Source organism: Capra hircus, chromosome 18, assembly GCF_001704415.2.
Source record: "Capra hircus breed San Clemente chromosome 18, ASM170441v1, whole genome shotgun sequence".
In the NCBI taxonomy this organism is placed as follows: Eukaryota; Metazoa; Chordata; class Mammalia; order Artiodactyla; family Bovidae; genus Capra; species Capra hircus.
The window spans coordinates 38,072,918-38,097,305 of NC_030825.1; the positions used below are offsets into that span (position 1 = coordinate 38,072,918).

At 44.4% G+C, this 24,388-nt stretch overlaps 2 protein-coding genes and 1 pseudogene across 3 annotated transcripts in view; 1 reads left to right on the forward strand and 2 right to left on the reverse strand.

The window, feature by feature from the left end:
- Positions 3,581 to 13,915, reverse strand: NOB1 (NIN1/PSMD8 binding protein 1 homolog). Its single transcript, XM_013971262.2, has 9 exons — positions 13,740 to 13,915; positions 13,486 to 13,618; positions 10,185 to 10,315; positions 8,458 to 8,529; positions 8,133 to 8,258; positions 7,841 to 8,041; positions 7,121 to 7,218; positions 5,932 to 6,076; positions 3,581 to 4,175 (listed from the first exon to the last, which is right to left on the reverse strand). Exons 1-9 carry the CDS (start codon positions 13,800 to 13,802, stop codon positions 3,906 to 3,908), a joined length of 1,239 nt encoding a protein of 412 aa, XP_013826716.2. The 5' UTR covers positions 13,803 to 13,915; the 3' UTR covers positions 3,581 to 3,905.
- LOC102174238 lies at positions 10,691 to 11,230 on the reverse strand (annotated as a pseudogene). Its single transcript, XR_310693.3, has one exon. The product of XR_310693.3 is annotated as a ubiquitin-40S ribosomal protein S27a pseudogene (transcript).
- Positions 19,957 to 24,388, forward strand: part of WWP2 (WW domain containing E3 ubiquitin protein ligase 2) — a 143,589-nt gene continuing 139,157 nt past the window's right edge. The window contains exon 1 of the mRNA XM_018062219.1: positions 19,957 to 20,059. The gene's annotated coding sequence lies outside the window, so the exon portion shown is untranslated. The remainder of the gene's footprint in view (positions 20,060 to 24,388) is intronic.

Genomic DNA, 24,388 nt, shown 5'->3' on the forward strand with positions numbered 1-24,388 from the left:
TATTAGGAGAGAGATGGTTCTTCTACTTTGAGCGCCATCCCATTTTGCCTTCCTGTCTCACAGTCACAATCACTGCTGCACAGGACACACACTGCTATGTTGGACTCCCTGTGTTCCTGTGTGTCTTGCTAGAATTTTGTCCTGTTACATATTGTGTGAAGTAGGTCATCCTCTGTTGGACTTAGACCTTCCCTGATTAAAGTGAAATTTCTCTTCAAATGGCATACATGTGTTGTAAAGAGATTTTTTCTGATGTAGCAAATTGAGTTTTGATCTCAGATCAGAGAAGTATAGAAGGGACCCGTTTCCTTTTTTAAAAAAATTGTTTATTCATTTTGCTGTGCTGGCTCTTAGTTGTGGCAAGTGAAATCTTTAATCTTCCTTGCAGCATGTGAGATCTTTAGTTGTGGCATGCAAGCTCTTAGTTGAGGCATCTGGGAGCTAGTTCCCTGACCAGGGTTTGAACCTGGGCCCCCTGCACCGAGAGTGCAGTCTTAGCCACTGGCCTGCCAGGGATGTCCTGAGGACCCATTTTCAATGCTTGATCCTTTTCACATCACTAGTAACTCTTAGATTTTGCACAAATAACCTTCAGGATGGGGAACTCATTTGTTATTTCCATGAGCAAACTAAAAAAAGTTTGGAAAAAGTATTTCTTGCCTCTTGAATTATGTTCTCCAAAGTGGTCTGAGTCACGCATTCAGCTCCACAAGCATTTGTTGAATATCATTCAAGATCCAGGCACTGAGCTTCGTGAACAGTGTAGAAAGAGAACACCCAGTGTCTGAAGAGGGAAAAGCAGCTGTTAGTAAACATGCACAGTGTAACTCTGCTTCATAGAACTACAGTTTCATCATTGTCTTACTTACACAAAAGGTTTCATTTGTAGGAATTTACCTCCAAATACATGAACACAAAAACACAGTGATGTGGACATGGTGAATGTTTCCCCTCCAGATTTCTTCCTGTCCATAAATACTGGGGTAGATAGGTAGGTTTAGTTGCTCAGTTGTATCCAACTCTTGTGACCACATGGACTATAGCCTGCCAGATTCTTCTGTCCATGGGATTTCCCAGGCAAAAATACTGGAGTTGGTTGCTATTTCCTTCTCCAAGGCATCTTCCTGACTCAGGGATCAAACTGGGGTCATTGCTAATAATGTATATGGAGTATTCTTCTAGATCCCCTAGACTGTTGCTGCTTGGCTATGAATTAGGATGATACTGCTTCCTTGGGAGAGTGTTTTGAAAATGTGAGAACATTGAACTTTCTCTTAAAAAAAATTTTTTTTTTGGCCACCTCCGGTCTTAGTCGCAGCAGGCAGGCTCGGTGGTTGGGGTGCGTGGGCTCTCTAGATGAGAGACGGAGTTTCAGTTGCCACAAAGCTTGTGGGATCTTGGTTCCTGAACCAGGGATGAAACCCATGTCCTGTGCATTGGCAGGTGCATGAGACCAGCAGGGAAGTCCCAGGGATTGTTTCTTGTTCCAGTGGGATTGGGTGGGGCCACAAGGCTGGTTCTGGCATCAAACTAGGAGTAGGATTCTTGCAAGGTTGGCTTCGTCGGGTGAGACCAGAGCAGCCCTTAGTTTGGAAGTAATTGTTTCCTGATCTGGAGTACCTGCCTGATGCCTGTGAATTAGAAAGTTGTCCACTCTGTATAGCAAGAGTATGAAGTGTCCCTGGCTTTGGGTGAGCTTCAAGGATTATCTCGTTTTGGTGGGGAGGGGTATTTCCTTCCTCAGCCTCAGGAAACTCCTCACGTTTAAGTGCTCATCAGTACTTCGCTGAGGATGCACAGCAGACCTGGAATGCTCGCGTGCACTCGAGTGCTGTGATGGTCGCGCCTTTCCTTTGTTTGGGCCCTCCTGGACTCCCGGCACTGTTGCTCCACCTCTTCCTTCTGGAAATTCTCTCTAGGTATCAAACCAGTGCAATTGTGGAGCTCACCTGTCTCCTCCTCTCCTGGGGATCACCTGCTTGACCTCCAGAAGCTGAATACTGTGATTTTCTGTGTTTTAGCTCTTTTTTAAGTTGTTTCAGGTGAGAGGGTAAATATGAACCCTTTTACTTCCTGTTGGCCAGGAGTGAAACTGTATAAAGACAACCCTAAAGGGCCTCCACAACCAAGCTAGTATTCTGGCTCTGTCTTCAACAACTGAAACTCTTAAATCAGTCAGTAGAAAGTTGTGATGCATGGCCAGCTAGTCAAGACACTTTGAGTAGCAGGTGGTGAGTTTGGTTTTTATATGTTTTTACAAAGTGAGTATTAAATGCCAAATATATGCAACAAGTATTTACTGGGCACCCACCATGTTCCAGGTACTGTTCCGTGTGCTCACGAGCAGTGGACGAAATACTGCCTTGTGTCTTCCAAAATGTAACACATACCCACACACTTTTTTACAAAAGAAAATACAAGGATAAGTCAGAAACAAATGAAATGGATTAGCCAGGGAAAAAGAGGAAATGAGGATGAGAGGGAAAGGCCATCCAGTTCTACACACACTTGTCTCATATAGTTTATATAGTTTTTACTTTTGGAACTGAGTTTTCACATTTAAAAAATACATAGGACAGGAAATATCTTAAACTGAATTTAAGCTCCCCCAAATTAGCTTTATACTAAATAGAAGGCAATGGCAACCCACTCCAGTACTCTTGCCTGGAAAACCCCATGGACGGAGGAGCCTGGTGCGCTGCAGTCCATGGGGTTGCTAGGGGCCGGACAGGACTGAGCGACTTCACTTTCACGCATTGGAGAAGGAGATGGCAACCCACTCCAGTGTTCTTGCCTGGAGAATCCCAGGGACGGGGGAGCCTGGCGGGCTGCTGTCTATGGGGTCACAGAGTCAGACATGACTAAAGCGACTTAGCAGCAGCAAATAGACAACCATACAGGGAAAAACTTGATGTAAGGAACTTTTGAAGCTAGCACTCTGTGAATATACTGTTAAAGAACTTATGAAATCTTCTACTCAGCAGGTTTATTTACCAAGTAATCTGTTAACCATCATTTAGGGTGAGGCACTGAGAACCAATGATCACGTATGTAGCTTTCTTGAACCATGTGGATCACCTCCATCTAATTACAAGGAAACATCTTGTCAAGCCCAAATGGAGGGGCATGTTGAAAACCTGGCTTATACTATTAAAAAGGTCAACTTCACAAACGACAAAAGCGGAGAGATTGTTCAGATCTGGGGGAAAATGTTATAAAGAACAGTACTGGGGCAAGTTGGTAAAATCTGAAGTGTTATGTATTAGGTAATAGTAACATATCATGTTAAATTTCCTGAATTTGATCACTGTGCTGTGGTTATGTAAAAGAACATTATTGTCCTAGGAGACACTTTGTGTGTGAAGAAAGGGAAAAGCAAATAAAAAATGTTAACAATGGGAGAGTCTAGGTATTTTCCTGGATGACTGAAATGTTTTCAAAATGAGTTAAAATTAAGAGCTAAAATTAAAAAAAAAAATAAAATTAGTACCTAGTATAGTTTCTGGCAAAAAGAAAACCTAAATGCTTGATCCTTGAGTGCACACCTACAGTGTTTCTCTAAAACAAAAGAAAATGCACAGAAGCTTATAATCACATTTATTAGAAAAATATTACCACTTAGAAGTTCCTGTCTTTAAAGGCTGAAGATCTGCTCCAGGCACCATTTGCTCTGTTTTCGTCAAACTCCCTCAACATGGCAGGAATCCCGGTTCTCTGGATGCGCACAGGTCAGGGGTTAGCCAGGCTCCACCACACACCCAACCCGAGGTACCACAGCAAGTCCCAAGGCAGCGCTGAGGAAGTCGGGCCCCTTCTGCGTCCAGGGGGTTGTGGGGCTGGCACAGTGGGGGACCTGAGGCCGGATCTCCTGGGCAGCCGTCCAGCTTGCCTGTGGAGCTCATGCTTCACCTTTTCTTCACAAACTTCTTTCTGGAAGCATTGGGATTTAACCGTCTCCTCCCGGCTCCCAGGGTGCTGTCTCGGACCTGCAGGGTGGCTGAGCGGCTGGAGATGTCATTCTCTGCAAAGGGAGACAGCCCAGCTATGTAGTCAGGGGCAAACACGTCGGTTTTCTGCCTGGCCTTTCGGGAGAGTCGCAGCTGAGGGAAGCGCTGATCCTCGGTCAGGTGGGGGTTGATGGCGTACTTGCCCCCTTTGGGAGTGGGGAGAGAGTACTGGAAACAAGAAGGGGAAAGGCCATTAGAAGGACCGGGATTCATATTCATGCACACCAGATCCTGCTAACGTAAAGCTCACTTGACGACTCTGCACGCGGGCCAACAGCCCCCGTGGAGTCTATCACCACTGCCTGCTGTGCACTAAGCCCCTGACACGCATCTTCCCACTTGAGCCTCACCTCACCTCACAGATGCAAAACCCAAAGCCGTATGCTGACTACATACTCTCAGATAAAGACAGAAAGACTGCAGGCTTCCAACTATCTTTCTCTAAGTTACTTATTAATTACAAAGAATAACCTTACGGGAAATTGGATCATCTTGGTTTTTGTTAATGATATTGATATTAAATAAGAAACTGCCTTAACTAAGTGATCAAAGTTATTACCAGCAGTAAACCGGACAACTAGTTATCATTTACCCCGACAGGATGCACCGGGAAGATCCAGCATCACTTCTGGGTGTTCCTGCCAACACTGCACAGCCTGAATCTAAGCAGGGGGGAACACCAGACGAACCCAAGGTAAGGGATGTTAAGGAACTGCTTTGAACTCTTTAAAACCATTAAAAAAGGTCAAGGTGTGAAAGACAACAGACTTGACAAACTACTTCAGTTTTAAAGGGACATGACAAACACAATGTGTGATCCTAACCCTTTTCTTCTTTTGCTGTAAAGGAAATCTGTGTCAAAGTTTGAGCACGACCCATAGACGGTAGAACCGCATGCTAAGTCGCTGAGTTGTATCCGACTCTTTGCGACCCCATGGACTGTAGCCCACCAGGCTCCTCTGTCCGTGGGATTCTCCAGGCAAGAATACTGGAGTGGGTTGCCACTTCCTACTCCAGGGGATATTCCCAATCCAGGGATCGAACTTGCATCTCTTAACATCTGCAGACAGATTCTTTACCACTGCACCATCTGGGAAGCCAGGATAGTAGTCCTGAAGTCATGTTAACGTCTTGGTTTTAGTAATTGTTCAGTGGGCATGAAAGACAAAGTCCTTGTTTCAGGAAATACACACCAAAGTATCTAGGGGCCAACGGGCATCAAGTAGCGTTTACTCTCAGATGGTTTTTAGGGGAAAAAAAAAAAAAAAAAATATATATATATATATATATATATATGACAGAGTAAATGTAGTAAACGATTAAACTGGGAAATTTAAGTGAAAGGTAAAATAGGAATTTGTACTATTTTTTGGCAACTTTTCTATAAATCTAAAATTATTTCAGAATAGAAAGTTTAAAAATGAACAACACTTCTCACATTAGTGGCATCTGCCTAGAGAACTCAGTGCTGGGCCGGCCACAGGCATACCCACTGGTCTCTCAACGCTTCTCTCCTGATTCCTCAAGACAAATCCATTCGGCTGTGTGTCCAGCCAGAACTCTTGCGCAGAGCACTTTACCCCCTTCCCTTGTGGTTCTTGGAGATTCTGGAAATTCTGCCCATCCCCAAACTCCTGCACACATCCAACCTCCACCGCCCTACAAACAATCTCTCTGTGACCCCACATGTAATTTATTGTGTGGAATTACTGGTGATTTCTTCTTAGACTGCAAACTCCTCAAAAAGCTCATGGGGAGGCTGAATCGTGAGCCTTCCCCATCTGGATCACAGGCTTTCACGAACTATCTTGTAAAAACCATGAGGTTTGTTCTTCTCTCTGATCATTTTGCTCCCCATGCTAAGAGGTCTAGCTTCCGCAACCCTGGGCTCTGCCGTGAGGGTAGGGGAAGCCGTTCCACTCACCCTCAGGCCGCGAGGATTTAGCACCTTCGGGTTGCGGGAGAAGTGCATGTGCAGGGTCCCGTCATCGCTGACGGTCACGGACACCTTCTTCAGCGTCTTGTTTCCACAGTGTGCACAGAACACTCGGCTCATGTCAGACGTTGTCCTACAGACACAAAGGAGCCTCACTGCACTGGAGCCTCAGGCAGCAAACCCAGTCCCTGGGGCACACGGCGAGTCTCGGGCCTTGGAGGAGGAGGCAGCGGCATGAGAAGTGGAAGGGGACAGGCTGAACTGCACTGCCACCCTGGACCAGGGCTGCCTGGCTGTATCGTGTGGCTGACACACGCACATTGCTGCCCCACAGTTCCAGGGAAAAATGACACAGGTAGTAAGTAAGAAAACCTCGCAGAATGTTGTTACAGTGACCGTGACCGCTTTACCGAGTTCTGTCAGGCATTATGCTACAAGTGTACCCTGGAAACAACCCTATGAGGTGGGTACACCTGCATTTCATAGGTGGGGAAATGGCGGCTAGGCAAGGTAGCCAGCTGCTCAAGGTCACAGAGCCAGTAAGTAGCAGGCATATGCCCAAGGAATATGGCTCCAGAGTCAGCGCTCCTACCACCACCCCTCCTTCTCCAGGGGCACGCTATTACATTATTACAACTATTACTGAATACCTTGGCCCCAAATGTCATGTCACTGGGCATGATGCCAGGAGGTGGCTCTGGAGATGCTGAGAATTTATTAACGAATCATATAGGAAGCACTATCGAAGCTGCTATGGTTGAATGGGTGTGGGGGCTGAGGCTGACCCCCAGGCCTTGCCTCTCTCCTCCCCTCTCAAGCCCCAATGGTGGACTCTGAACAAGAGAAGCTGCTGCTCTGAAGGACCAAGCAGGAGCCCTAGTGTCTGTCCTTGAGGAATTCTCCCTCAGTTCCCAGAGGCAGGAGACAAGAGCTGCGTGCATCTGCCAGAGAAGCCAGGCCCCTGACCTGATGTCTGTGCAAGTGAACAGAGCCCTCTCAACAGGAGCTAGGAAATAATTATTCTGTGCAAGAAACCATCCCGTCACTGGGGCTAATCTGAGGTGGAAGGAACACCTGCACAGAAGGCAAGGCTCCCTTTCAAGAAGCCCACAGAAGGTTTAGGAAGAGAGGGGTGTTTGACAGAGGGGCACCGGCGCCCACACTGCCGGCTACGTACTTGAAGCAGCCATGGCAGCGCAGGATGTAGCTCCGGGCCTCGCGGATCAGCATGCCGTTCACGGCCAGCACGTGCAGCCCCATCTGCAGCAGGACGTTCTGCAACCAACACGTTAATGGGGAACCGATCTCAGAGCAAAACCGACGCTATCTTTAACATCTGCATAATCACAGTTAAGAGAACTTCACAAACCCTGGTCTGGCTCATGAAGGGCTTCTGCTCACGAAAAGCAAGCATAGGATGCCTCTCAAGACAGGTAAACTAGGACAAGGACACAGATTCTTCTAACGTCAAGTGCCACTGACTGTGAGCATTAATTAGCCAAGACCTCCCATGAGTAATCTCTCTTTTTTTAAAGCAATCTCTCTTAATGGAGACATTCATTGTGTCAGAGCGAAATTATTCATTTCTGGATTGGAAACCTCTATCGTCTCGAAATACTGAACACAGCACAGAACACCACACACACTGAAAGAAAAGCAGTAACAGATTGTGAATGTTAGACATTAGAAATGTAATGTACTATACGTACATTTTGTCAATATGATTCCCCAACCTCCAAGCAAAACGGCAAATTACCAAAGAGCATAGGCAAGTTTCTAGAACCAGGAAGAGAAGCATTATATAACAGTTCCGCACATCCCATCCCCAACCTCCGAGGGACCACTGTCCGTAAGAGGTGACACTGAGCCCAGGCCAACAGATACCCACTCCACCCACCTGCATGGCAAAGTCTGTGGTCACACAGCCGACCCGCACGTCCCTGGGGACAGCACACTGCTTCATCTCCTGCTGGATCTGCTTGATGTTGCTGGGGGTTATCCACCCGCCCCCATCGTCATCACTGTCTTGGTCCTGTCTTTCGTCAGGTCCATTCTCTTCATCCTCCTCCTCGCTTGGGACATCCTCACCTCCGTCCATCTGAAACATTAATAGAATTCAAACTCCCTGCCCATGGGCGCAGCTGGAAGATGCTAGTCTGTGGTCATCAGATCATAAAGCAGGGCCTTACCAGCAGCTCCTGCAGTTCACAATCAATGTTAGGCAAAGGATTTCTCCAGAACATGAAGGAACTGAACTCTAGGTCCTCAGGCTCACTGGCTGGGTGTCTGTGTTCTGTTTCTCGTGGGGGTTTAGGCTGAGATGAAAAGAAAGTAATTTTAAAACCTGAAAACTGAGAGAGTTACAGATGAAATGATATACAATGTACAAGTCAGATCAGGCAGGGCTGGACACATTGCAGCATCTCTCAGGATAAATTTGGCTCCCTGGAATTTGTAGAGATCTGACATGGAGCAGAAAAAAGCATGAAGAGCCCGGCCTGTCTCAGAAATTACCTTTGAGGGCAGATGGAAACCAGAAACGTGCAGGGGTGTTTCCGGGTGCTGAATCGATGAACTCACTTTAACCTTTAAAAAGAAAAAAGAAACAAGAGACAGCACTAAGCAAAGAAATACAGGCTGAAAATTCAACATGGAAGAGTAATTAAAAAAAAAACCAGAAAACAAAATACTTCCCCCTGGTTATTGAAATAAAAAAATTTATTCAATGTTTTTAAAAAGTGAGAAACATAAAAATATATATGAAGAATTATTCAGGGAGTCCACTACCACCAAATAACCATTTTAGGACATTTCTTTTTTGGCCCTAGACATAAAGCTTTAATGAACATCATTATGTATACAACTTGGAAGTATCTTTGGTTACATCCTTAGGATAAATGCCTATAAGTGGAATTGCTGGGTCAAGAGACAGGAGTTTTAAAGCTTCTGATACAAAACAGGTCAACTCCTGCCCAAAAGACTGCAGGAAAGGGTGGTCTTTAGGAATCTCAAGTTGACAGACGCCAAAACAGAAACCCGGCTCAGCCACGAAGTCAGTCTTTATGTAAAACTATTCCCTTGACTCCCAGCCCCCCAAAACATTCTGGTGACACAAAGAAGTCTGTATTTTAGGCATCACTTTTAGACTTTTTGGATTAGAGGACTCTAAACCTGGTTGAGAACAAGTGAAGGCAGTTCCAACTAGAATAGGAACATCAGTCCACTACAGTGGAGTGGTCAAAACAGTCTACTAGTTTTGATGACTTTAGACAGTGAAGATCAAGTAATTCTTTGTAAACACCAGTTGAAATTACTTTCTGTTTTCCAAAATCCTCTGTCCTGGAAACAGTGCGGCCCAGGCACAAAACCATTAATCTCTTCAACTTAAACGAGCTGGGTGAATACGTAAAAGCACAACAGGAACCCAGAATTTTGAAGGCTAGTAAGAAATGAAAAAAATGGTAGCTTTTTTGGTATTCTTTTTTGCTTGTTTCTGGAAGAGAATTCTATTTTTTCAAAAGTAGTGAGAATATAGTTGATTTTTATTCTTTCTGCATTTTAAAATTAAAAAATATATATTTATTTGGCTGTGCTAGGTTTTAGCTGTAGCATGCAGGATCTTTTAGTTACAGTATACAAACTTGCTTAGGTGCAGCATGTGGGATTTAGTTCCCTAACCAGGGATTGAACCTGGGACCCCTGCATTGGGAACTTGGTATCTTAGCCACTGGACCACCAGGAAAGTTCCTCTTTCAGCATTTTAAAATTTAACCAATCTCACCAACAACTTACAGGTCAAGACAGACACATTTGCTAACTACACTATGATGAACCTTATCTGGATCCTGATTCAAACAAATAAACTATTAAAAAATTTATACAATAATTAAGAAATGTGAACAAACACATATTTGGATATTTGATGATACCAGGGAATTGCTATTAATTTTGTGTATTTATAATATTGGTTTTGTGGTTATTTTTTAAGAGGACATACCTTATCTCTTTCAAGACACACCAAGAAATATCTATCAGTGAAATAAGATATCTGAATTCAAAATGCTCATGGCTAGAGTGCTCATGGGTAGAGATGAAAACAGACAGATCATGAGTTGATAACCATGGAGGCTGAATGATGGGGACACCGGGTCCATCATACTATTCTCTCTACTTCTGTACATCTGATAGTTCTCATAATAAAAAAGTAAAAATGGATGAAATCAACAATCCTTCTTATTTACCTTTTCTGGTTCTTGTTTTAGGTGAGACACCCCAACAAATTCTGCTTCCAGCTGGTAAGTTAGTGCCAGTACTTGGATATCTGTAGCAGAAAGGCTAGGATAGTCTCCAGTTTTCTTTGAAAACTCAGTCACTGTAAATAAGAGATTCCAAACTTCAGTTAAAAGCAAAGAGCCATATGACTCTGGATAACTGTAATGAAAGTATGAAAAGAACTTTGGATCAGTATCCCCCAAAACACCTCACTCATTCATCTCCTGATCTTTTTCTACTCAGAACTCAGACATTTATATCTCTCAAGATTTATGCCAGTTAGGTTTACTGTAATGTCCTTATTGAGTGCTGATGAAGGGACAGAAAAAAGTTAATAGAAAATCATTGAAAGTTAGCATAATATTTGCAAGTATTAAGTGTTCCTTTTCTAGGCTCTGGTATTAGAATAGAAAGTCTCTTCTCCCTCAGCAATAAAGTTCTCTGATTCTAACAATCCTTTTTTTTTTTTTTTAAATGTTAGCTCATATGTTTATTAACCAATATACAATTACTTGTCTTCTGGTTTGTTGAAACAATAGGTCAGACAACATTTGCCACAATAATGTCTGTCGAAGTGACTGGCCATAAAAAACTCCAGCACCACATTCATCTGAGGGACACTCCCGGCGAAGGCAACTGATTTTGCCATTCTCATCCACCTTATCAGAAAAGCCAATTTAACCTTCTTTCTCTTATGCTTGTTCTTCTTGGGAGTGGTGTAAGACTTCTTCCTTTTCTCAGCGCCACCACGAAGTCTCAACACTAGATGAAGAGTGGACTCCTTTTGAATGTTGTAGTCAGACAAAGTACGTCCATCTTCCAGTTGCTTGCCAGCAAAGATCAGTCTTTGCTGGTCAGGAGGAATTCCTTCCTTATCCTGGATCTTGGCCTTTACATTTTCTATTGTATCCGAGGGCTCGACCTCAAGAGTGATGGTCTTCCCCGTTAGGGTCTTCACGAAAATCTGCATCTTGGCAGCGGTTCCACCGCAGATGGTGGATCCGAAAGGAAGGCCCCAAGCTGGTCCACGAGCTTTCCGGGTGCTCCGGGAGGCCCTAACAATTCTTTTTAATAGAATGGATGATCACAGTTCAAGTGGGATGGAAAGGTGATTCAACCAATAATTATTGTCTATGATGAGACAAAAATACTGGGTAACAAATATTGAACAGTTTTTGTATGTAAACCCACCCCAACAAGAAAACCCACATCTCTATTTAGCACAAAGTGATCTCCAGCTCTTTTCTCCTGAAACATCAATAATAAGCATATAGAATAATATTTTGACACATTAACAGAAAGATGTCTCTGCTACATTCAGTTCAGTTGCTCAGTCGTGTCCGACTCTTTGCGACCCCATGAACCACAGCACACGAGGCCTCCCTGTCCATCACCAACTCCCGGAGTTTACCCAAACTCATGTCCATTGAGTCGGTGATGCCATCCAACCATCTCATCCTCTGTCGTCCCCTTCTCCTCCTGCCCTCAGTCTTTCCCAGCATCAGGGTCTTTTCAAATGAGTCCACTCTTTGCAGCAGGTGGCCAAAGTATTGGAGTTTCAGCTTCAGCATCAGTCCTTCCAATGAGCACCCAGGACTGATCTCCTTTAGGATGGACTGGTTGGATCTCCTTGCAGTCCAAGGGACTCTCAAGAGTTTTCTCCAACACCACAGTTCAAAAGCATCAATTCTTCTGAGTTCAGCTTTCTTTATAGTCCAACTCTCACAACCATACATGACTACTAGAAAAATCACAGTCTTGCCAGTCTGACCTTTGTCAGCAAAGGTCTGTCTCTGCTTTTTAATATGCTGTCTAGGTTGGTCATAACTTTCCTTCCAAGGAGTAAGCATCTTTTAATTTCATGGCTTTTAATTTCACCATCTGCAGTGATTCTGGAGTGCAAAAAAATAAAGTCAGCCACTGTTTCCCCATCTATTTGCCATGAAGTGATGGGACTGGATGCCATGATCTTAGTTTGCTACTTTAGCACCAGGAATAATAAGTATACAGCTCACTAAAAATGCAGCTATTAATTAAGAGCAGCTAAAATTTATTGGGTACTATGTACCAGGTGCTATGTTAAAAGCTTTTCATTTTATCCTTCAGTCAAATCTTTACAAAAATTTTTAAGTTGAAATACAGCTGATTCACAATGTTGTGTTAATTGCTTCTGTACAAAAAAGTGATTCAGTTATACATTTATACATATATATTCCTTTTAAAAATATTCTTTTCCATTATGGTCTATTATAGGATACTGAATACAGTTCTCTGTGTTGTACAGTAGAACCTTGTTGTCTATCCAGTCTATATATAAAAGCTTACATCTGCTAATAACCCCAACCTCCCTCCCTCTTGACAACCAGAAGTCTGTTCTCTATGCCTGTGATTCTGTTTCTGATAGGTCACTTGTGTCATATTTTAGATTTCACATATAAGTAATATCATATGATACTTGTCTTTCTTAGTTTGATAATCTCTAGTTGTATGCATGTTGTTGCAAATGACATTATTTTGTTCTTTTTTACGGCTGAGTAGTATTTCATTGTAATAAGTACCATATCTTCTTTATCCATTCATCTGTCAATAGACATTTGGGTGGTTTTCATGTCTTGGCAAACGCAAATAGTGCTGCTATGAATATAGGGGTGCATGTATCTTTCTGAATTACTATACCTTGTCTCCATGTATCTCTAGGAGTGGGACTGCTTTAGCCCAATCTTGTAAAGTAAATACTATTAGTATTTCCTCAGAAAGATTAAGTAACTTGTCAAAGATCATAAAGCTAGTATGTTAGAGAAACCTAAAGAAGTCACAAGTAGTGTAGGTAGCATCATCTCCAGTATCAGCCTTTAAACCCTAAAATCCCTAAAACACCCTCAACCACCTAGGTTTTTTCCAGGGCAGGACTTCTATTTTTAATCCAAACAAATTTAATATTTACAAAACGCTGGACACTGTGCTGAGTGACATTATTCTTCTTTTAATGCTCCCAGCAACCCCGCGGATAGGTACTTTTGTTAATCCCATTTTACAGATGAGGAAACTGACGCCTAGAGAGTCTGAGTGATACACGCAAGGGCACATAGCTAATAAGCAGCAAGGCCTGGCTGACTCATGACCCTGGATGCCTCTCTCCCACCAGGATCTTGACCGTGGGGTTTCTAAACCAACTCTGATCAAGTAACCAAGCTCCAACTAGCACCAGAGCAGGTTCAGTCAGCAACCTGGGGCCCAGCTTCACCACCAACATCGGGCAGAGGTACTCACCCAGTCGCACGTATTCAGGGAAGGGCTCCTTGAAACGCAGCTCGTAGGGCAGCACGGCGAGGCGCCTGCGCGTGGCTTTGTCCCGAATCTCGCTGATCACATTCCGGGTGGTGTAGATGTTCTTCCCGATGTCCTGCGGGGGGACCAGCCCAGCTCACACCATTCCGCACCACGCAACGTGCTGCCGGATTTCCCAAACCCCTTCAGGGGCCGCCAACCCAGACCCCGCTCCTCCCCACAGAAGCACCCTGTACCTGCAGAGCCGCATCCAGCAGAAACGCCCCGGCATCCGCTACAACGTGCTCCACTGGCGCCATGTTGGCCCAACGAGGCCACACCGCGCAAGCGCGCGGAGCTTCCGCCAGGCTCCGTACCAATCCGGGCCTCCGGGAACCGAGAAGAGAAGCTGCAACTAAGCGGCGACTCCTGGCGGGCGCGCCAGCATTTTCCGGCGCTGGGTCACCCGCGCGCCTGCGCAGTACGGCCGGCCGCGTGCCTGGGAGGTGTGGGCGGGGTCAAGTCTTGGGAGGGACCTGGCGTGGGGGTGGTCGCATGAGAAAACGCGCTTTGGTATCAACTATTGAGAGTCAGACACGACTGAGCGACTGAACTGAACTGATTGGCCCCTCAGGGGCTTCCCTCGTAGCTCACTCGGTAAAGAATCTGCCTGCAGTGCAGGTGACCCGGGTTCAATCCCTGGGTTGGGAAGATCCTTGGAGAAGGAAATGGCCACCCATTCCAGTATCCTTGCCTGAAAAGTCTCGTGGACAGAGGAGCCTGGTTGCAAAGGGTCGGGCACGACTGAGTGACTAACACTATTGATCGTTAGAGACACTTTAAGTGGCTCTTGAAAATCCCATGGAGGGAGGAGCCTGGAGGGCTGCAGTCCATGGGGTCACTAGGAGTCGGACACGACTGAGCGACTTCACTTTCACTTTTCACTTTCACCCATTGGAGAAGGCAATGGCAACCCACTCCAGTGTTCTTGCCTGGAGAATCCCAGGGACGGGGGAGCTTGGTGGGCTGCCGTCTATGGGGTCGCACAGAGTCGGACACGACTGAAGCGACTTAGCAGCAGCAGCAGCAGCAGCAGCAGCAGCAGGGCTTCCCTGGTTAAAAGTATCTACCTGTAATGCAAGAGACCCAAGTTCGGATCCCTGAATCTGGAAGATTCCCTGTAGAAAGGCATAGCAACCCACTCCAGTGTTCTTTCCTGGAGACACCCTATGGGTCATATTCTTGCCTGGAGATGCCCCAGCTTCTTCTGTACACTTGAATTCAAATAGTCTGTATTTGGTTTTATTGTTGAGTCAGTCAGTTCAGATGACCTAATTTAAAGATTGGGTTTCCCTGGTGGCTCAGTGCTAAAGAACACTACCTGCCAAGGTAGGAGACTCCAGTTGGACCCCTGGGTGGGAAAGAGCCCCTGGAGAAGGAAGTGGCAACCCTCTCCAATATTCTTGCCTGGGAAATTCCATGGACAGAAGGGGATTGGCAGGTTACAGTCCATGAGGTCGCAAAAGGGTTGGACATGACTTAGTGACTAAACAACTCTATGAAATAGTATTTTATAGGCAAGGGGTGGTTGCTCAAGAAAACGAGGCCAGGCTAACATTTACTAAATGGTGTATTAAGACTGAAACGAACCAACTCACAGCCACTTTCTTACCTTTATGCCAGGCCAACCGCTGCTTTCTTACTCACCCCTACTTCATTTTGAGCAATTTGGGGCAGGGATCTCTCTTTCTCAATTTTTTACCTTAATAGTCTTGCTCCACTTACATAAAGCAAGGCTCATAATTCCTTGCTGAAATTCTGTAATTATGAAATCTGGTCTGTTAGAAATTTATGCTGGTGAACTTGACTGAATAATGTCTTTTCAGTCATCTATCTTCAGTGGTGTTGAGTTAATTCTAAACTGGCTTTCTAGTCTTCACTCCAGTTTTCACCCCTTGATTATAATTTAGCCCTTGTATCTCCAAAAAGTCATTCACATCTCTGGGGGGGTCTTAACCACTGAACTACCAGGGAATTCCCTATCGTATCAATAGTTCCTCTGCAGAACTTTACATGGTTGACCGTCTCCTCTTTCTGGACTGTCTCTCCTCTCTTCACTCTCCTGATGCATCACTATGGTCCCCCTGCATCTCTGATGATTTTTCAGCCTCCTTCAGTGCACTCTCTTCTGCCTTGCACACAGGGCACCATCCACAGAATTGTCTTGGCCTCCATGTCTCTCTAAGTTTTCTAAGTTTTCTCCTTCACCAGTACTATCTATCCTCAAAGCTGGTCACAGTGATCACCTTATATGAATACCTCTGGAATCTATAGGTCCAATCCCTGTTTATTCCCTAACCTAGTCTTTTGGCCACATCTTTCTGAAAATTTTTGGCACTGTTACTCAGGAGGAGGGTTGAAACTAGGTAATTGTCTCTCCTGCCAAAAATTTCTTTCTCTGCTTAAAATTTCTTCACTGGTTGAGTTCCTATTTTTACTAACGGCATTACCAAAAAAGGCATTCAAGGTAAGAATCTCTGAGTCATCTTTACTTCAACCTGTACTCCTTTTGCTCAAGTTTATTGACGTCACTTCTGAAACGGTTTGAGGTACCTGGGTCTCTTCTCCATTCATTCCCATTACTCTAATTAAGTTTTTATTTCATGCCTAGAAAATATAGTTCACTCAACACTAATATTCCTGTCTCTAATTTATTCCTTAATTGACTGCTCTTGCTGCCTGGAAAGGGAGGGATTATATAGAAACTAGACCCTACAATAAAAGAGGTTTATTGAAATCAGCAATAATTCTGCGGACACTATGGTGAAGAAGAATGACTATAGATCAATGGTCCCCAACTTGAGGGTAAATCAGAATCACTTGGAGAGATTGCAGAACTAGAAGCCCAGCCCAGTTTCTGATTGAGTACATCTGGGCAGAGCTGGACTTACTGCTTTTCTAGTAAGTTTCAGGTGACATTGATGCTTCTGACCTGGGGTCACACTTGAGAACCACTGATTTAGGAGAATAGTCAGGAAAAGAAAGATCAGGCTTTGAGCCATTCTTTCTCTAGTAAACATTAAAAATACCTGTCAATATAGGTTTCTTGACACTTTGTAGCTTTTGTTATTTTTTGGTAATACTTTAATCCCTTTTCTCTTTCCCTGTAATGTTAGTCTCCAAGTCCCTTGAAGCCTTGGGACTGTCATTTGGTGAAAAAATACATACTGAGAGCTAATTTATACCACCACGATTTGGGTGATGTAATAGCTATGAACAAAATGATATCCTGTGTAGTGTCGAGGGGCAAGTTTGAGTTTAGAGGCCTAAGCTTTGGAGCCACATCTTGAAGGATGATGAGGGCAAAGACTCATGAGGTCTGAAAATCCAAAGGGAGTGTTCAGGGAGTTGAGGGTAATGTCTTTGGTAGCTGAGGGTGTCTGGGGACAGGTTCTCTCAGAAGTGAAGGAAGAAATTCCCTAGTGGCCTAGCGGTTAGGATTTAGAGCTTTCACTGGGAGACCCCAGTTTCATCTCTGGTTGAGAAACCATCCCACATGCTGCCAAAATACAAAAAAACAAACAAACAAACAAAAAAACCCTCAGAGGACCCAGAAGTGAATTGAACCTTGAAACATGTTGTTTGAAGCTCCTTGTTTTTTTTTAAAAATGAAGAAAGTGAAGAAATCTCAAACATTATTATGAAAATTATTGTCACTGGAAACAATTTACCTTAATAAATGAACACTTTCAAACATATGTAGTGGAGAAGGCAATGGCAACTCACTCCAGTACTCTTGCCTGGAAAAATCCCATGGATGGAGGAGCCTGGTGGGCTGCAGTGCATAGGGTTGTGAAGAGTGGGACACGACTGAGCGACTTCACTTTCACTTTCATACACTGGAGAAGGAAATGGCAACCCACTCCAGTGTTCTTACCTGGAGAATCCCAGGGACACCGGAGCCTGCTGGGCTGCTGTCTATGGGCTTGCACAGAGTTGGACACGACTGAAGTGACTTAGCAGCACCAGCAGCAAACATATGTAGAAGGACTCCATGTATAACTCATTTGGAGATAATGACAACTTTAACACGTGAGACCCTTTATGAAAGAGAAAAGGTCCTGATTGTGTGCCAGTGAAGATCTGACTTCACTTCCAAGAAAATTTACAGGCTATAAAACTTTACACTTAACAGTTGGGTAGGGAAGAGAAAAACTTGATGCAGAAGAAACGCGACTTGAATTCATTAAGCATATCTAGAATTCCTCTGGACTTTCCTGGGAGTGTCCCGGACTTTCTTATCTCTGCCTTTGACCTTGTTTTCTCTTCTGCCTGAAAATTATTCTTGCCAACCCCCACTTACTTAGTCTCCAAGAAGCCACTCTGTTGTTCCCTCTGTAAACTTGTCCTGATTACCCAAATCAGAGTTTTCTCCAAGGACAGATTTGGACCCTTATTTCCCACCATACTTAAGACATTTCAAATCTAGCCCTAAATGAGCAGTTATTACTTCTGCTTTGCATTGCAGTTACTTGGTTGTCTTCTTTAAGTAGATTAGAAGTCAGGGACTGTTTTAGGGGCCTTTTTCCGTAAATGAACATTTCAACTTCTTTTTAATTTTTTTGGGGTGTTTTCATGATGACATAGTTCAGATTTTTTATGTGTCTTAAAATATCTCCTGTATTGCAGGACCTATAGAAGCCAGTTCAGTGCTCAGTAAAAGTTGATGTAGCCTATTCATTCAACGGATTATTTAAAGAGGCCTCCTATTGGCCAGGTACTGCTTTGGAAGCTGGGTTATAGCTCCAGTCTTCGTAATTTTTTTGTAGGGGGGTAACGTAACAGATTATACATATACACATTCATGTGAAAGGCAGATAGTGCTAAGTTGAGGAATTATGGAGAGAAAAAACAAAGCAGGAAGGTACTGGTAGGAGGGGAAAGGAAGAGATGAGTTGCGATTTAAACTAGTGTGACCAGGAAAGGCTTCACTGCAAGGGACAGTTAAGCAAACATATGAAAGAGATGAGGGGGTGAGCCAATTGACTACCCAGGAAAAGAGCTTTCCAGGAAGAGGGAAAAGCCAAGTCCACAGACCCTCAGGCTAGAGTGGCTGAAGCAAGGTACTGAGTGAAACTGCTGTTGGAGATGAGATAAACAAAGGGGAGGGGTGGAAGGGACCACGTAGAGACTTTATGAAAGAAAAGTGAAGCGCAAGAAAAGTCTTTCAGTCGTGTTGGACTCTTTGTGACCCCATGGACTGTAGCCTACGAGGCTCCTCCATCCATGGGATTTTTCCAGGCAAGAGTTCCGAAGTGGGCTGCCATTATTCAGGATATATATCAAGCTTTTACTCCTTTAACTCACAGTGAGAGACTGCCTTGGCTAATCCCTTTTTTTCCTTTGGTGAACACCTACTCAAATGCCACCAAATCAAAGAGGCCTTCCCCTAGAATAGAATTAGTACCGCTCCCATCTAAAGACTGTTACTAGGGAAATTTTAATAGTTTTATAGATGGGATTACTGTAAGAATTAAGGTGTTAACAGAGGACTGTAGCTCCTTTAAAGGCCATCTCCTGGATGGATTTGGGATGGGAAAAGTAGAGACTAAATGCTCAACCAGTTTAATTTGTATGCATATCTGATCCCTCCCACCTGGAAGACCTAAAAATAAGACTAATTAGTTCACAGTGCTTAAGGCTAATTAGTTGATTCATACTCATTTTAGTTAATGCTGATTGAAAGTGAAAAATTGAGCCTTTATTCAACTTGTCAAAGCTGAAATTCTTGACCATCGGTAAAGAATACTGACTTAAAATATTTTATTCTCCAATTCATAAAGTTCTATCTAATCTATATATTATCGAAATGGGTCTAGTTTGCTGTGCTGGGGCATCTTATGGACAACAGCAAAGGTTCCAGTGCTTTTCTACCTTTGTTTTATGTCACAAGAACAGATGCTCCACAAAAGCTACTTTTGAGTTTCTAGAGCCTAGAAACGTGCCTGGCACATAGTAGGCTTAGGTTGTCAGATATAGCAAATTAAAACATAGGATGCCGATTACATGAGTATCAACTAGTTTTTTTAAACTATAAATATGTACTGTACCAGACAATATTTTGGGGCACATTTCCGTATTAATGGCTGTTTAAAATTACAATTTAAGTCGGTGTTCTGTATTTTATCTTGTCTGTTAACCCTAAGGAGTTCAATAAATATCTGCTGACTTAACAGACTGAACGCCTCCTCTCACCTGTAAAATGGGGCTAAGATAGACCCGCCCTCAGCGTTGATGGGAGGAGTAAACGAAGCGCCTGGCACTCTGCGAGACTTCAATTTGTTTGCTGGGAGACCATCTAGCAAGTGGAAAATCCTCCCACTTTTTAAACATACAAAGGACAAGAAGGCCTTCGGGCCAGAGGGTCTCAGGCCTGGCCTAGGTTGCCCACACCTGAGGCCCGGCCAGCCTCTTCCGGGTCAGCTGACCGCGCGTGGTCACGTGACCTGGCCCGAGTGCGGTCTGTGGAAAGCGGAAGTGGGAGAGGAGTTGGGCGCCGCTTCTGTGGCCGCTGCAGGTAGCCAGCGCGGGCACTGGGGACGCAGCGGGCGGGTGGGGGCGCGGAGAAGTCCGGGGGCGGCGGGCGGCGCGGGGTGGGCCGGGGGAGGCGCGGCCCCGGCGCCGGGGGGCGGCGGCTTCCTGTGGGAGGGGCCTGGCGCGGCGGTTCCGGCCTCCGAGGAGGGGTGTCCCGACTCCCGCCCGAGCGGGGTGGGCGCGCCGCTGGCCGTGCGCGGGGGCTGCTCCGAGGTGGGCGCGAAGGCCGTCCTGAGTGCGGCGGCCAGCAAGTCGTCCTGGAAAGGGAAAGCATCATAGGTGCCAGGCATGAAGAGGACTGACCTTTGTGGAGGAAGCGGGGCAGGGGGAAGGGGCGACTTGGGGGATTGAGTTGCAGTGGGTCGCCTGAGAATGGGCGAGTGACGTGGTGGGGAAAAAAGGAGAAATTAGCTAGCAAGAAGATGCAGCGTGAGCCTCACCTGAGAGTCTTTTCCTTTCTTCCTCTTTGGAAATGATTGGTACTCCAGACTTTGATTTTGTTCCCATTCAGTGTTTTAAACTTCAGGAGGGATCACAGAATCTTGACCATCTTGCTTTGGTCACACTCAGTCCTGCTTGGGTAGAGTTTCCACTTCTTGGGAACCTAGTCCTTCAGATCATTTATCTTAGAGGTTTGCTCAGATCAGATCAACTTCTAGACTTAAAAACAGAGTGTGGGCATTTTGCTCTGGCCTTAAAATAGCTTTTAACCTCCAGTGTTGAGCAGGACCTAGTCCCAGCATGCCCTCGCCAATATAGATACTGCTGTAACCTTGGACAGTGTCTGCCTACACTACTTTATGAGTTTTCCTCTTTCTTCAGTTTAAATTATTCAGTTTGCTTTACCATGTGACTGCTCATCTCCACGGACTGTAACTAGGTAGCAAGACTGAACTGTGACCTGGATCATGATTTTGAAAATAAACACCTGTGCTAAAGCTGTTCGTCCTCTTTTTCTTCGTATTTACTAACATTTGCAAAGGTGGAATGAATTTCACAGATGTATTATTGGAGTGAATGTGTAAACTGGACATTAAAAGGAGCCAGAGTCGTTTTGGATTACAAGTAGGAAAAAAAATACTTTTGTAATGAATAATGAGTTCAAGTTTTTGGAGTACTTGACAAATATTTAAAAATTGATTTTTGTGGCAGCCCTGTGAGTTAGGTTGGGAAGGTGTTATTCCCATCTCACAATGACTAAACAGACCTGAGAGAGATGACTTGATTTTTTTTTTTGACAGTTTTTTGCTTTTTCTTATCTATTGATCTCTTTCTCCCTGCTAGACTGCAAATTCCTCAGGGGTAGAGTTCATATCTTATTTGACTTATTTAACTACTAACCTAGTTTCTGGCACGTTGTGGGCACTTGGTAAGTGTTTGGTAAATAACTGAGTTTCTAAAGGTCACAGACCTGTAAGTGGAGGACAAGATTTGAACCTGAGTCCTTGGTCTTCTCTTGTCAGATGTGCTTGCCATGTTCTGTTATTGGTACATGTGAAAACGATGGGCATGAGATAAGGCTTGAGTTGGCTTCTCAGTCTCCTTCATTTAATGACTACTTTCCCAGTTGCAAAGAATTTATGACAGCATCTCATTTAATCTTTACCGTGATCCTGTGAAGGTTGGAATTGTCCATTTTCTGCAGAAGAAGAAACAGGCTTAGTGAAGTCCTTGCTTTAGAATCTGGAAGTAGTGAGTGACTGAGTAGGGACTCAGGCCCAGGCATTTTATCCTTGAGGACATTCTTTTCCATTTATAGAAGCAACATAAAGTTTTATTTTAAAATATTTTTTTCAACTGCATAAAGGATGACATTTTAAGGGAAAGCTAGTACAGGTTATAGCAAAAATTGTGAACGTGGAGTGTAACTGAAGTTTAGAAAATCCTGTGCTATACCATAGCTGCCTCTTCCTGGGAAAACATTTTTTCATTCAGTGAACATTTATAAGTGCCCACTCTGTGCCAGGCATTGTTTTAGAGTCACATTGTCCAGTATGGTGGTCACTCTGCAGTGTTGAGCCCTGGAATTAGGTTATGAATATAAAATACAGACTAGATTTTTGGAGTCTTAGTATGAAGAAAAAAGGCAAAATATTTAATTCACTTCTTAAAATATTATAATACATGATGTAAATATAATATGAATATGTGCTACAAATGATGGTATTTAAAGTTTATTGGGTTAAATACAATAGGATTGAAATTTCCTCTGTCTTTATTTTTAAAATGCTTCCTGAAAAATTAAAAATTATAGTGCACAGTGCTATTCTGAGCACCAGGACTATGTTACACAATGAAGGCAAAAACCCCTGCCTTTGTGGATCTTTCATTTTAGTGGTGAAAGGCACATGAACAAATTAACCAAGTAAATGCACACTATGTTGTAATAAAGGAGGCAGGCAGAATGTGGAGTGTTGCCTGGCATTAAAATTTTATTTATTAATAAAGTAATAAATATTAGCTGTACCAGGTCTTAGTTGTGGCACTCGGGATCTTTAGTTGCAGCCCATGGGATCTTTAGTTGTGGTATTTGAACTCTCAGTTGGGATGCATGGGATCTAGTTCCCTGGCCAGGGATTGAACCTGGGCCCGCTGCATTGGGAGCTCAGAGGCTTAGCCACTGGACCACCAGGGAAGTCTTGGCATTGCAATTTTGAAGAGAGTGCTTAGGAAGTCTTCCTGAGAAGGTAACAGTTGAGTGAATATCTGAAGGAGGTGAGAGGAGCCGGGTGGCTAAATGGGGACACAGTGGTCCAGACAGAGGGAAGAGCAAGCTCGAAAGCCCAAAGGATGGACCACCCCTGGCAGGTTGGTGGACTTGCCAGGAGACCAGTGTGATTAGAGTAGGTGGGTGAAGGGGAGGAATGAAGAGGATGAGGTCAGAGAGGCATTGAGGGTAAAGGGAGAGATGGGCAGGTTGTGGGGACCTTGCAGACCACTGTGAGGATGTTCGTTTTCACTCAGAGTGAGTTGGGGCCATTGGAGGATTTTGTGCAGTGGATTGGACACATTTCATCCTGTCTTTTAACAGACTCACTCTGGGTGCCTTGTGGAAAAAGCAAACAGGAGTGAGGTAGAAGCAAGGAGACAAGTTTAGAGGGTCCTGCCTTGGTCCAAGTGAAGAATGGGTGGGTGGCAGTGATAGAGGTGGCCCTCAGCAGTTTGGCGTGGGTTTATTTTGAAATACGCCAACAGGGGGTGTGGAGGGGACGTGAAAGGAAGAAAGGAGTTACGGCAGCGCAATCTGTGGTGTGAACACCTGGAAGAATGGAATTGCCACTAACTGAAACAGGAAGTTTCAGACCACCTGACCTGCCTCTTGAGAAACCTGTATGCAGGTCAGGAAGCAACAGTTAGAACTGGACATGGAACAATAGATTGGTTCCAAATAGGAAAAGGAGTACGTTAAGGCTGTATATTGTCACCCTGCTTATTTAACTTATATGCAGAGTACGTCATGAGAAACGCTGGGCTGGAAGAAGCACAAGCTGGAATCAAGATTGCTGGGAGAAATACCAATAACCTCAGGTATGCAGATGACACCACCCTTATGGCAGAAAGTGAAGAGGAACTAAAAAGCCTCTTGATGAAAGTGAAAGAGGAGAGTGAAAAAGTTGGCTTAAAGCTCAACATTCAGAAAACGAAGATCATGGCATCTGGTCCCATCACTTCATGGGAAATAGATGGGGAAACAGTGGAAACAGTGTCAGACTTTATTTTTTGGGCTCCAAAATCACTGCAGATGGTGATTGCAGCCATGAAATTGAAAGACACTTACTCCTTGCAAGGAAAGTTATGACCAACCTAGACAGCATATTCAAAAGCGGAGACGTTACTTTGCCAACAAAGGTCCGTCTAGTCAAGGCTATGGTTTTTCCAGTAGTCGTGTATGGATGTGAAAGTTGGATTGTGAAGAAAGCTTTGAATTGATGCTTTTGAACTGTGGTGTTGGAGAAGACTCTTGAGAGTCCCTTGGACTGCAAGGAGATCCAACCAGTCCATTCTGAAGGAGATCAGTTCTGGGTGTTCATTGGAAGGACTGATGCTGAAGCTGAAACTCCAATACTTTGGCCACCTCATGCGAAGAGTTGACTCACTGGAAAAGACTCTGATGCTTGGAGGGATTGGGGGCAGGAGGAGAAGGGGACGACAGGATGAGATGGCTGGATGGCATCACCAACTCACTGGACATGAGTTTGGATGAACTCTGGGAGTTGGTGACGGACAGGGAGGCCTGGCGTGCTGCGATTCATGGGATCACAAAGAGTTGGACACGACTGAGCGACTGAACTGAATTGAACTGACTGAAACA

Bases quoted from the DNA above. Each gene is read 5' to 3' on its own strand.
- NOB1 (XM_013971262.2), bottom strand. From the start codon at position 13,802: ATGGCGCCAGTGGAGCACGTTGTAGCGGATGCCGGGGCGTTTCTGCTG. The intron at 8,259-8,457 runs GTAATTTCTGAG...TTTTCATCTCAG, and splicing joins GTTTCCATCTGCCCTCAAAG to CCTAAACCCCCACGAGAAAC. The intron at 8,042-8,132 runs GTAAGGCCCTGC...TTAATGTTTCAG, and splicing joins GTGAACTGCAGGAGCTGCTG to ATGGACGGAGGTGAGGATGT.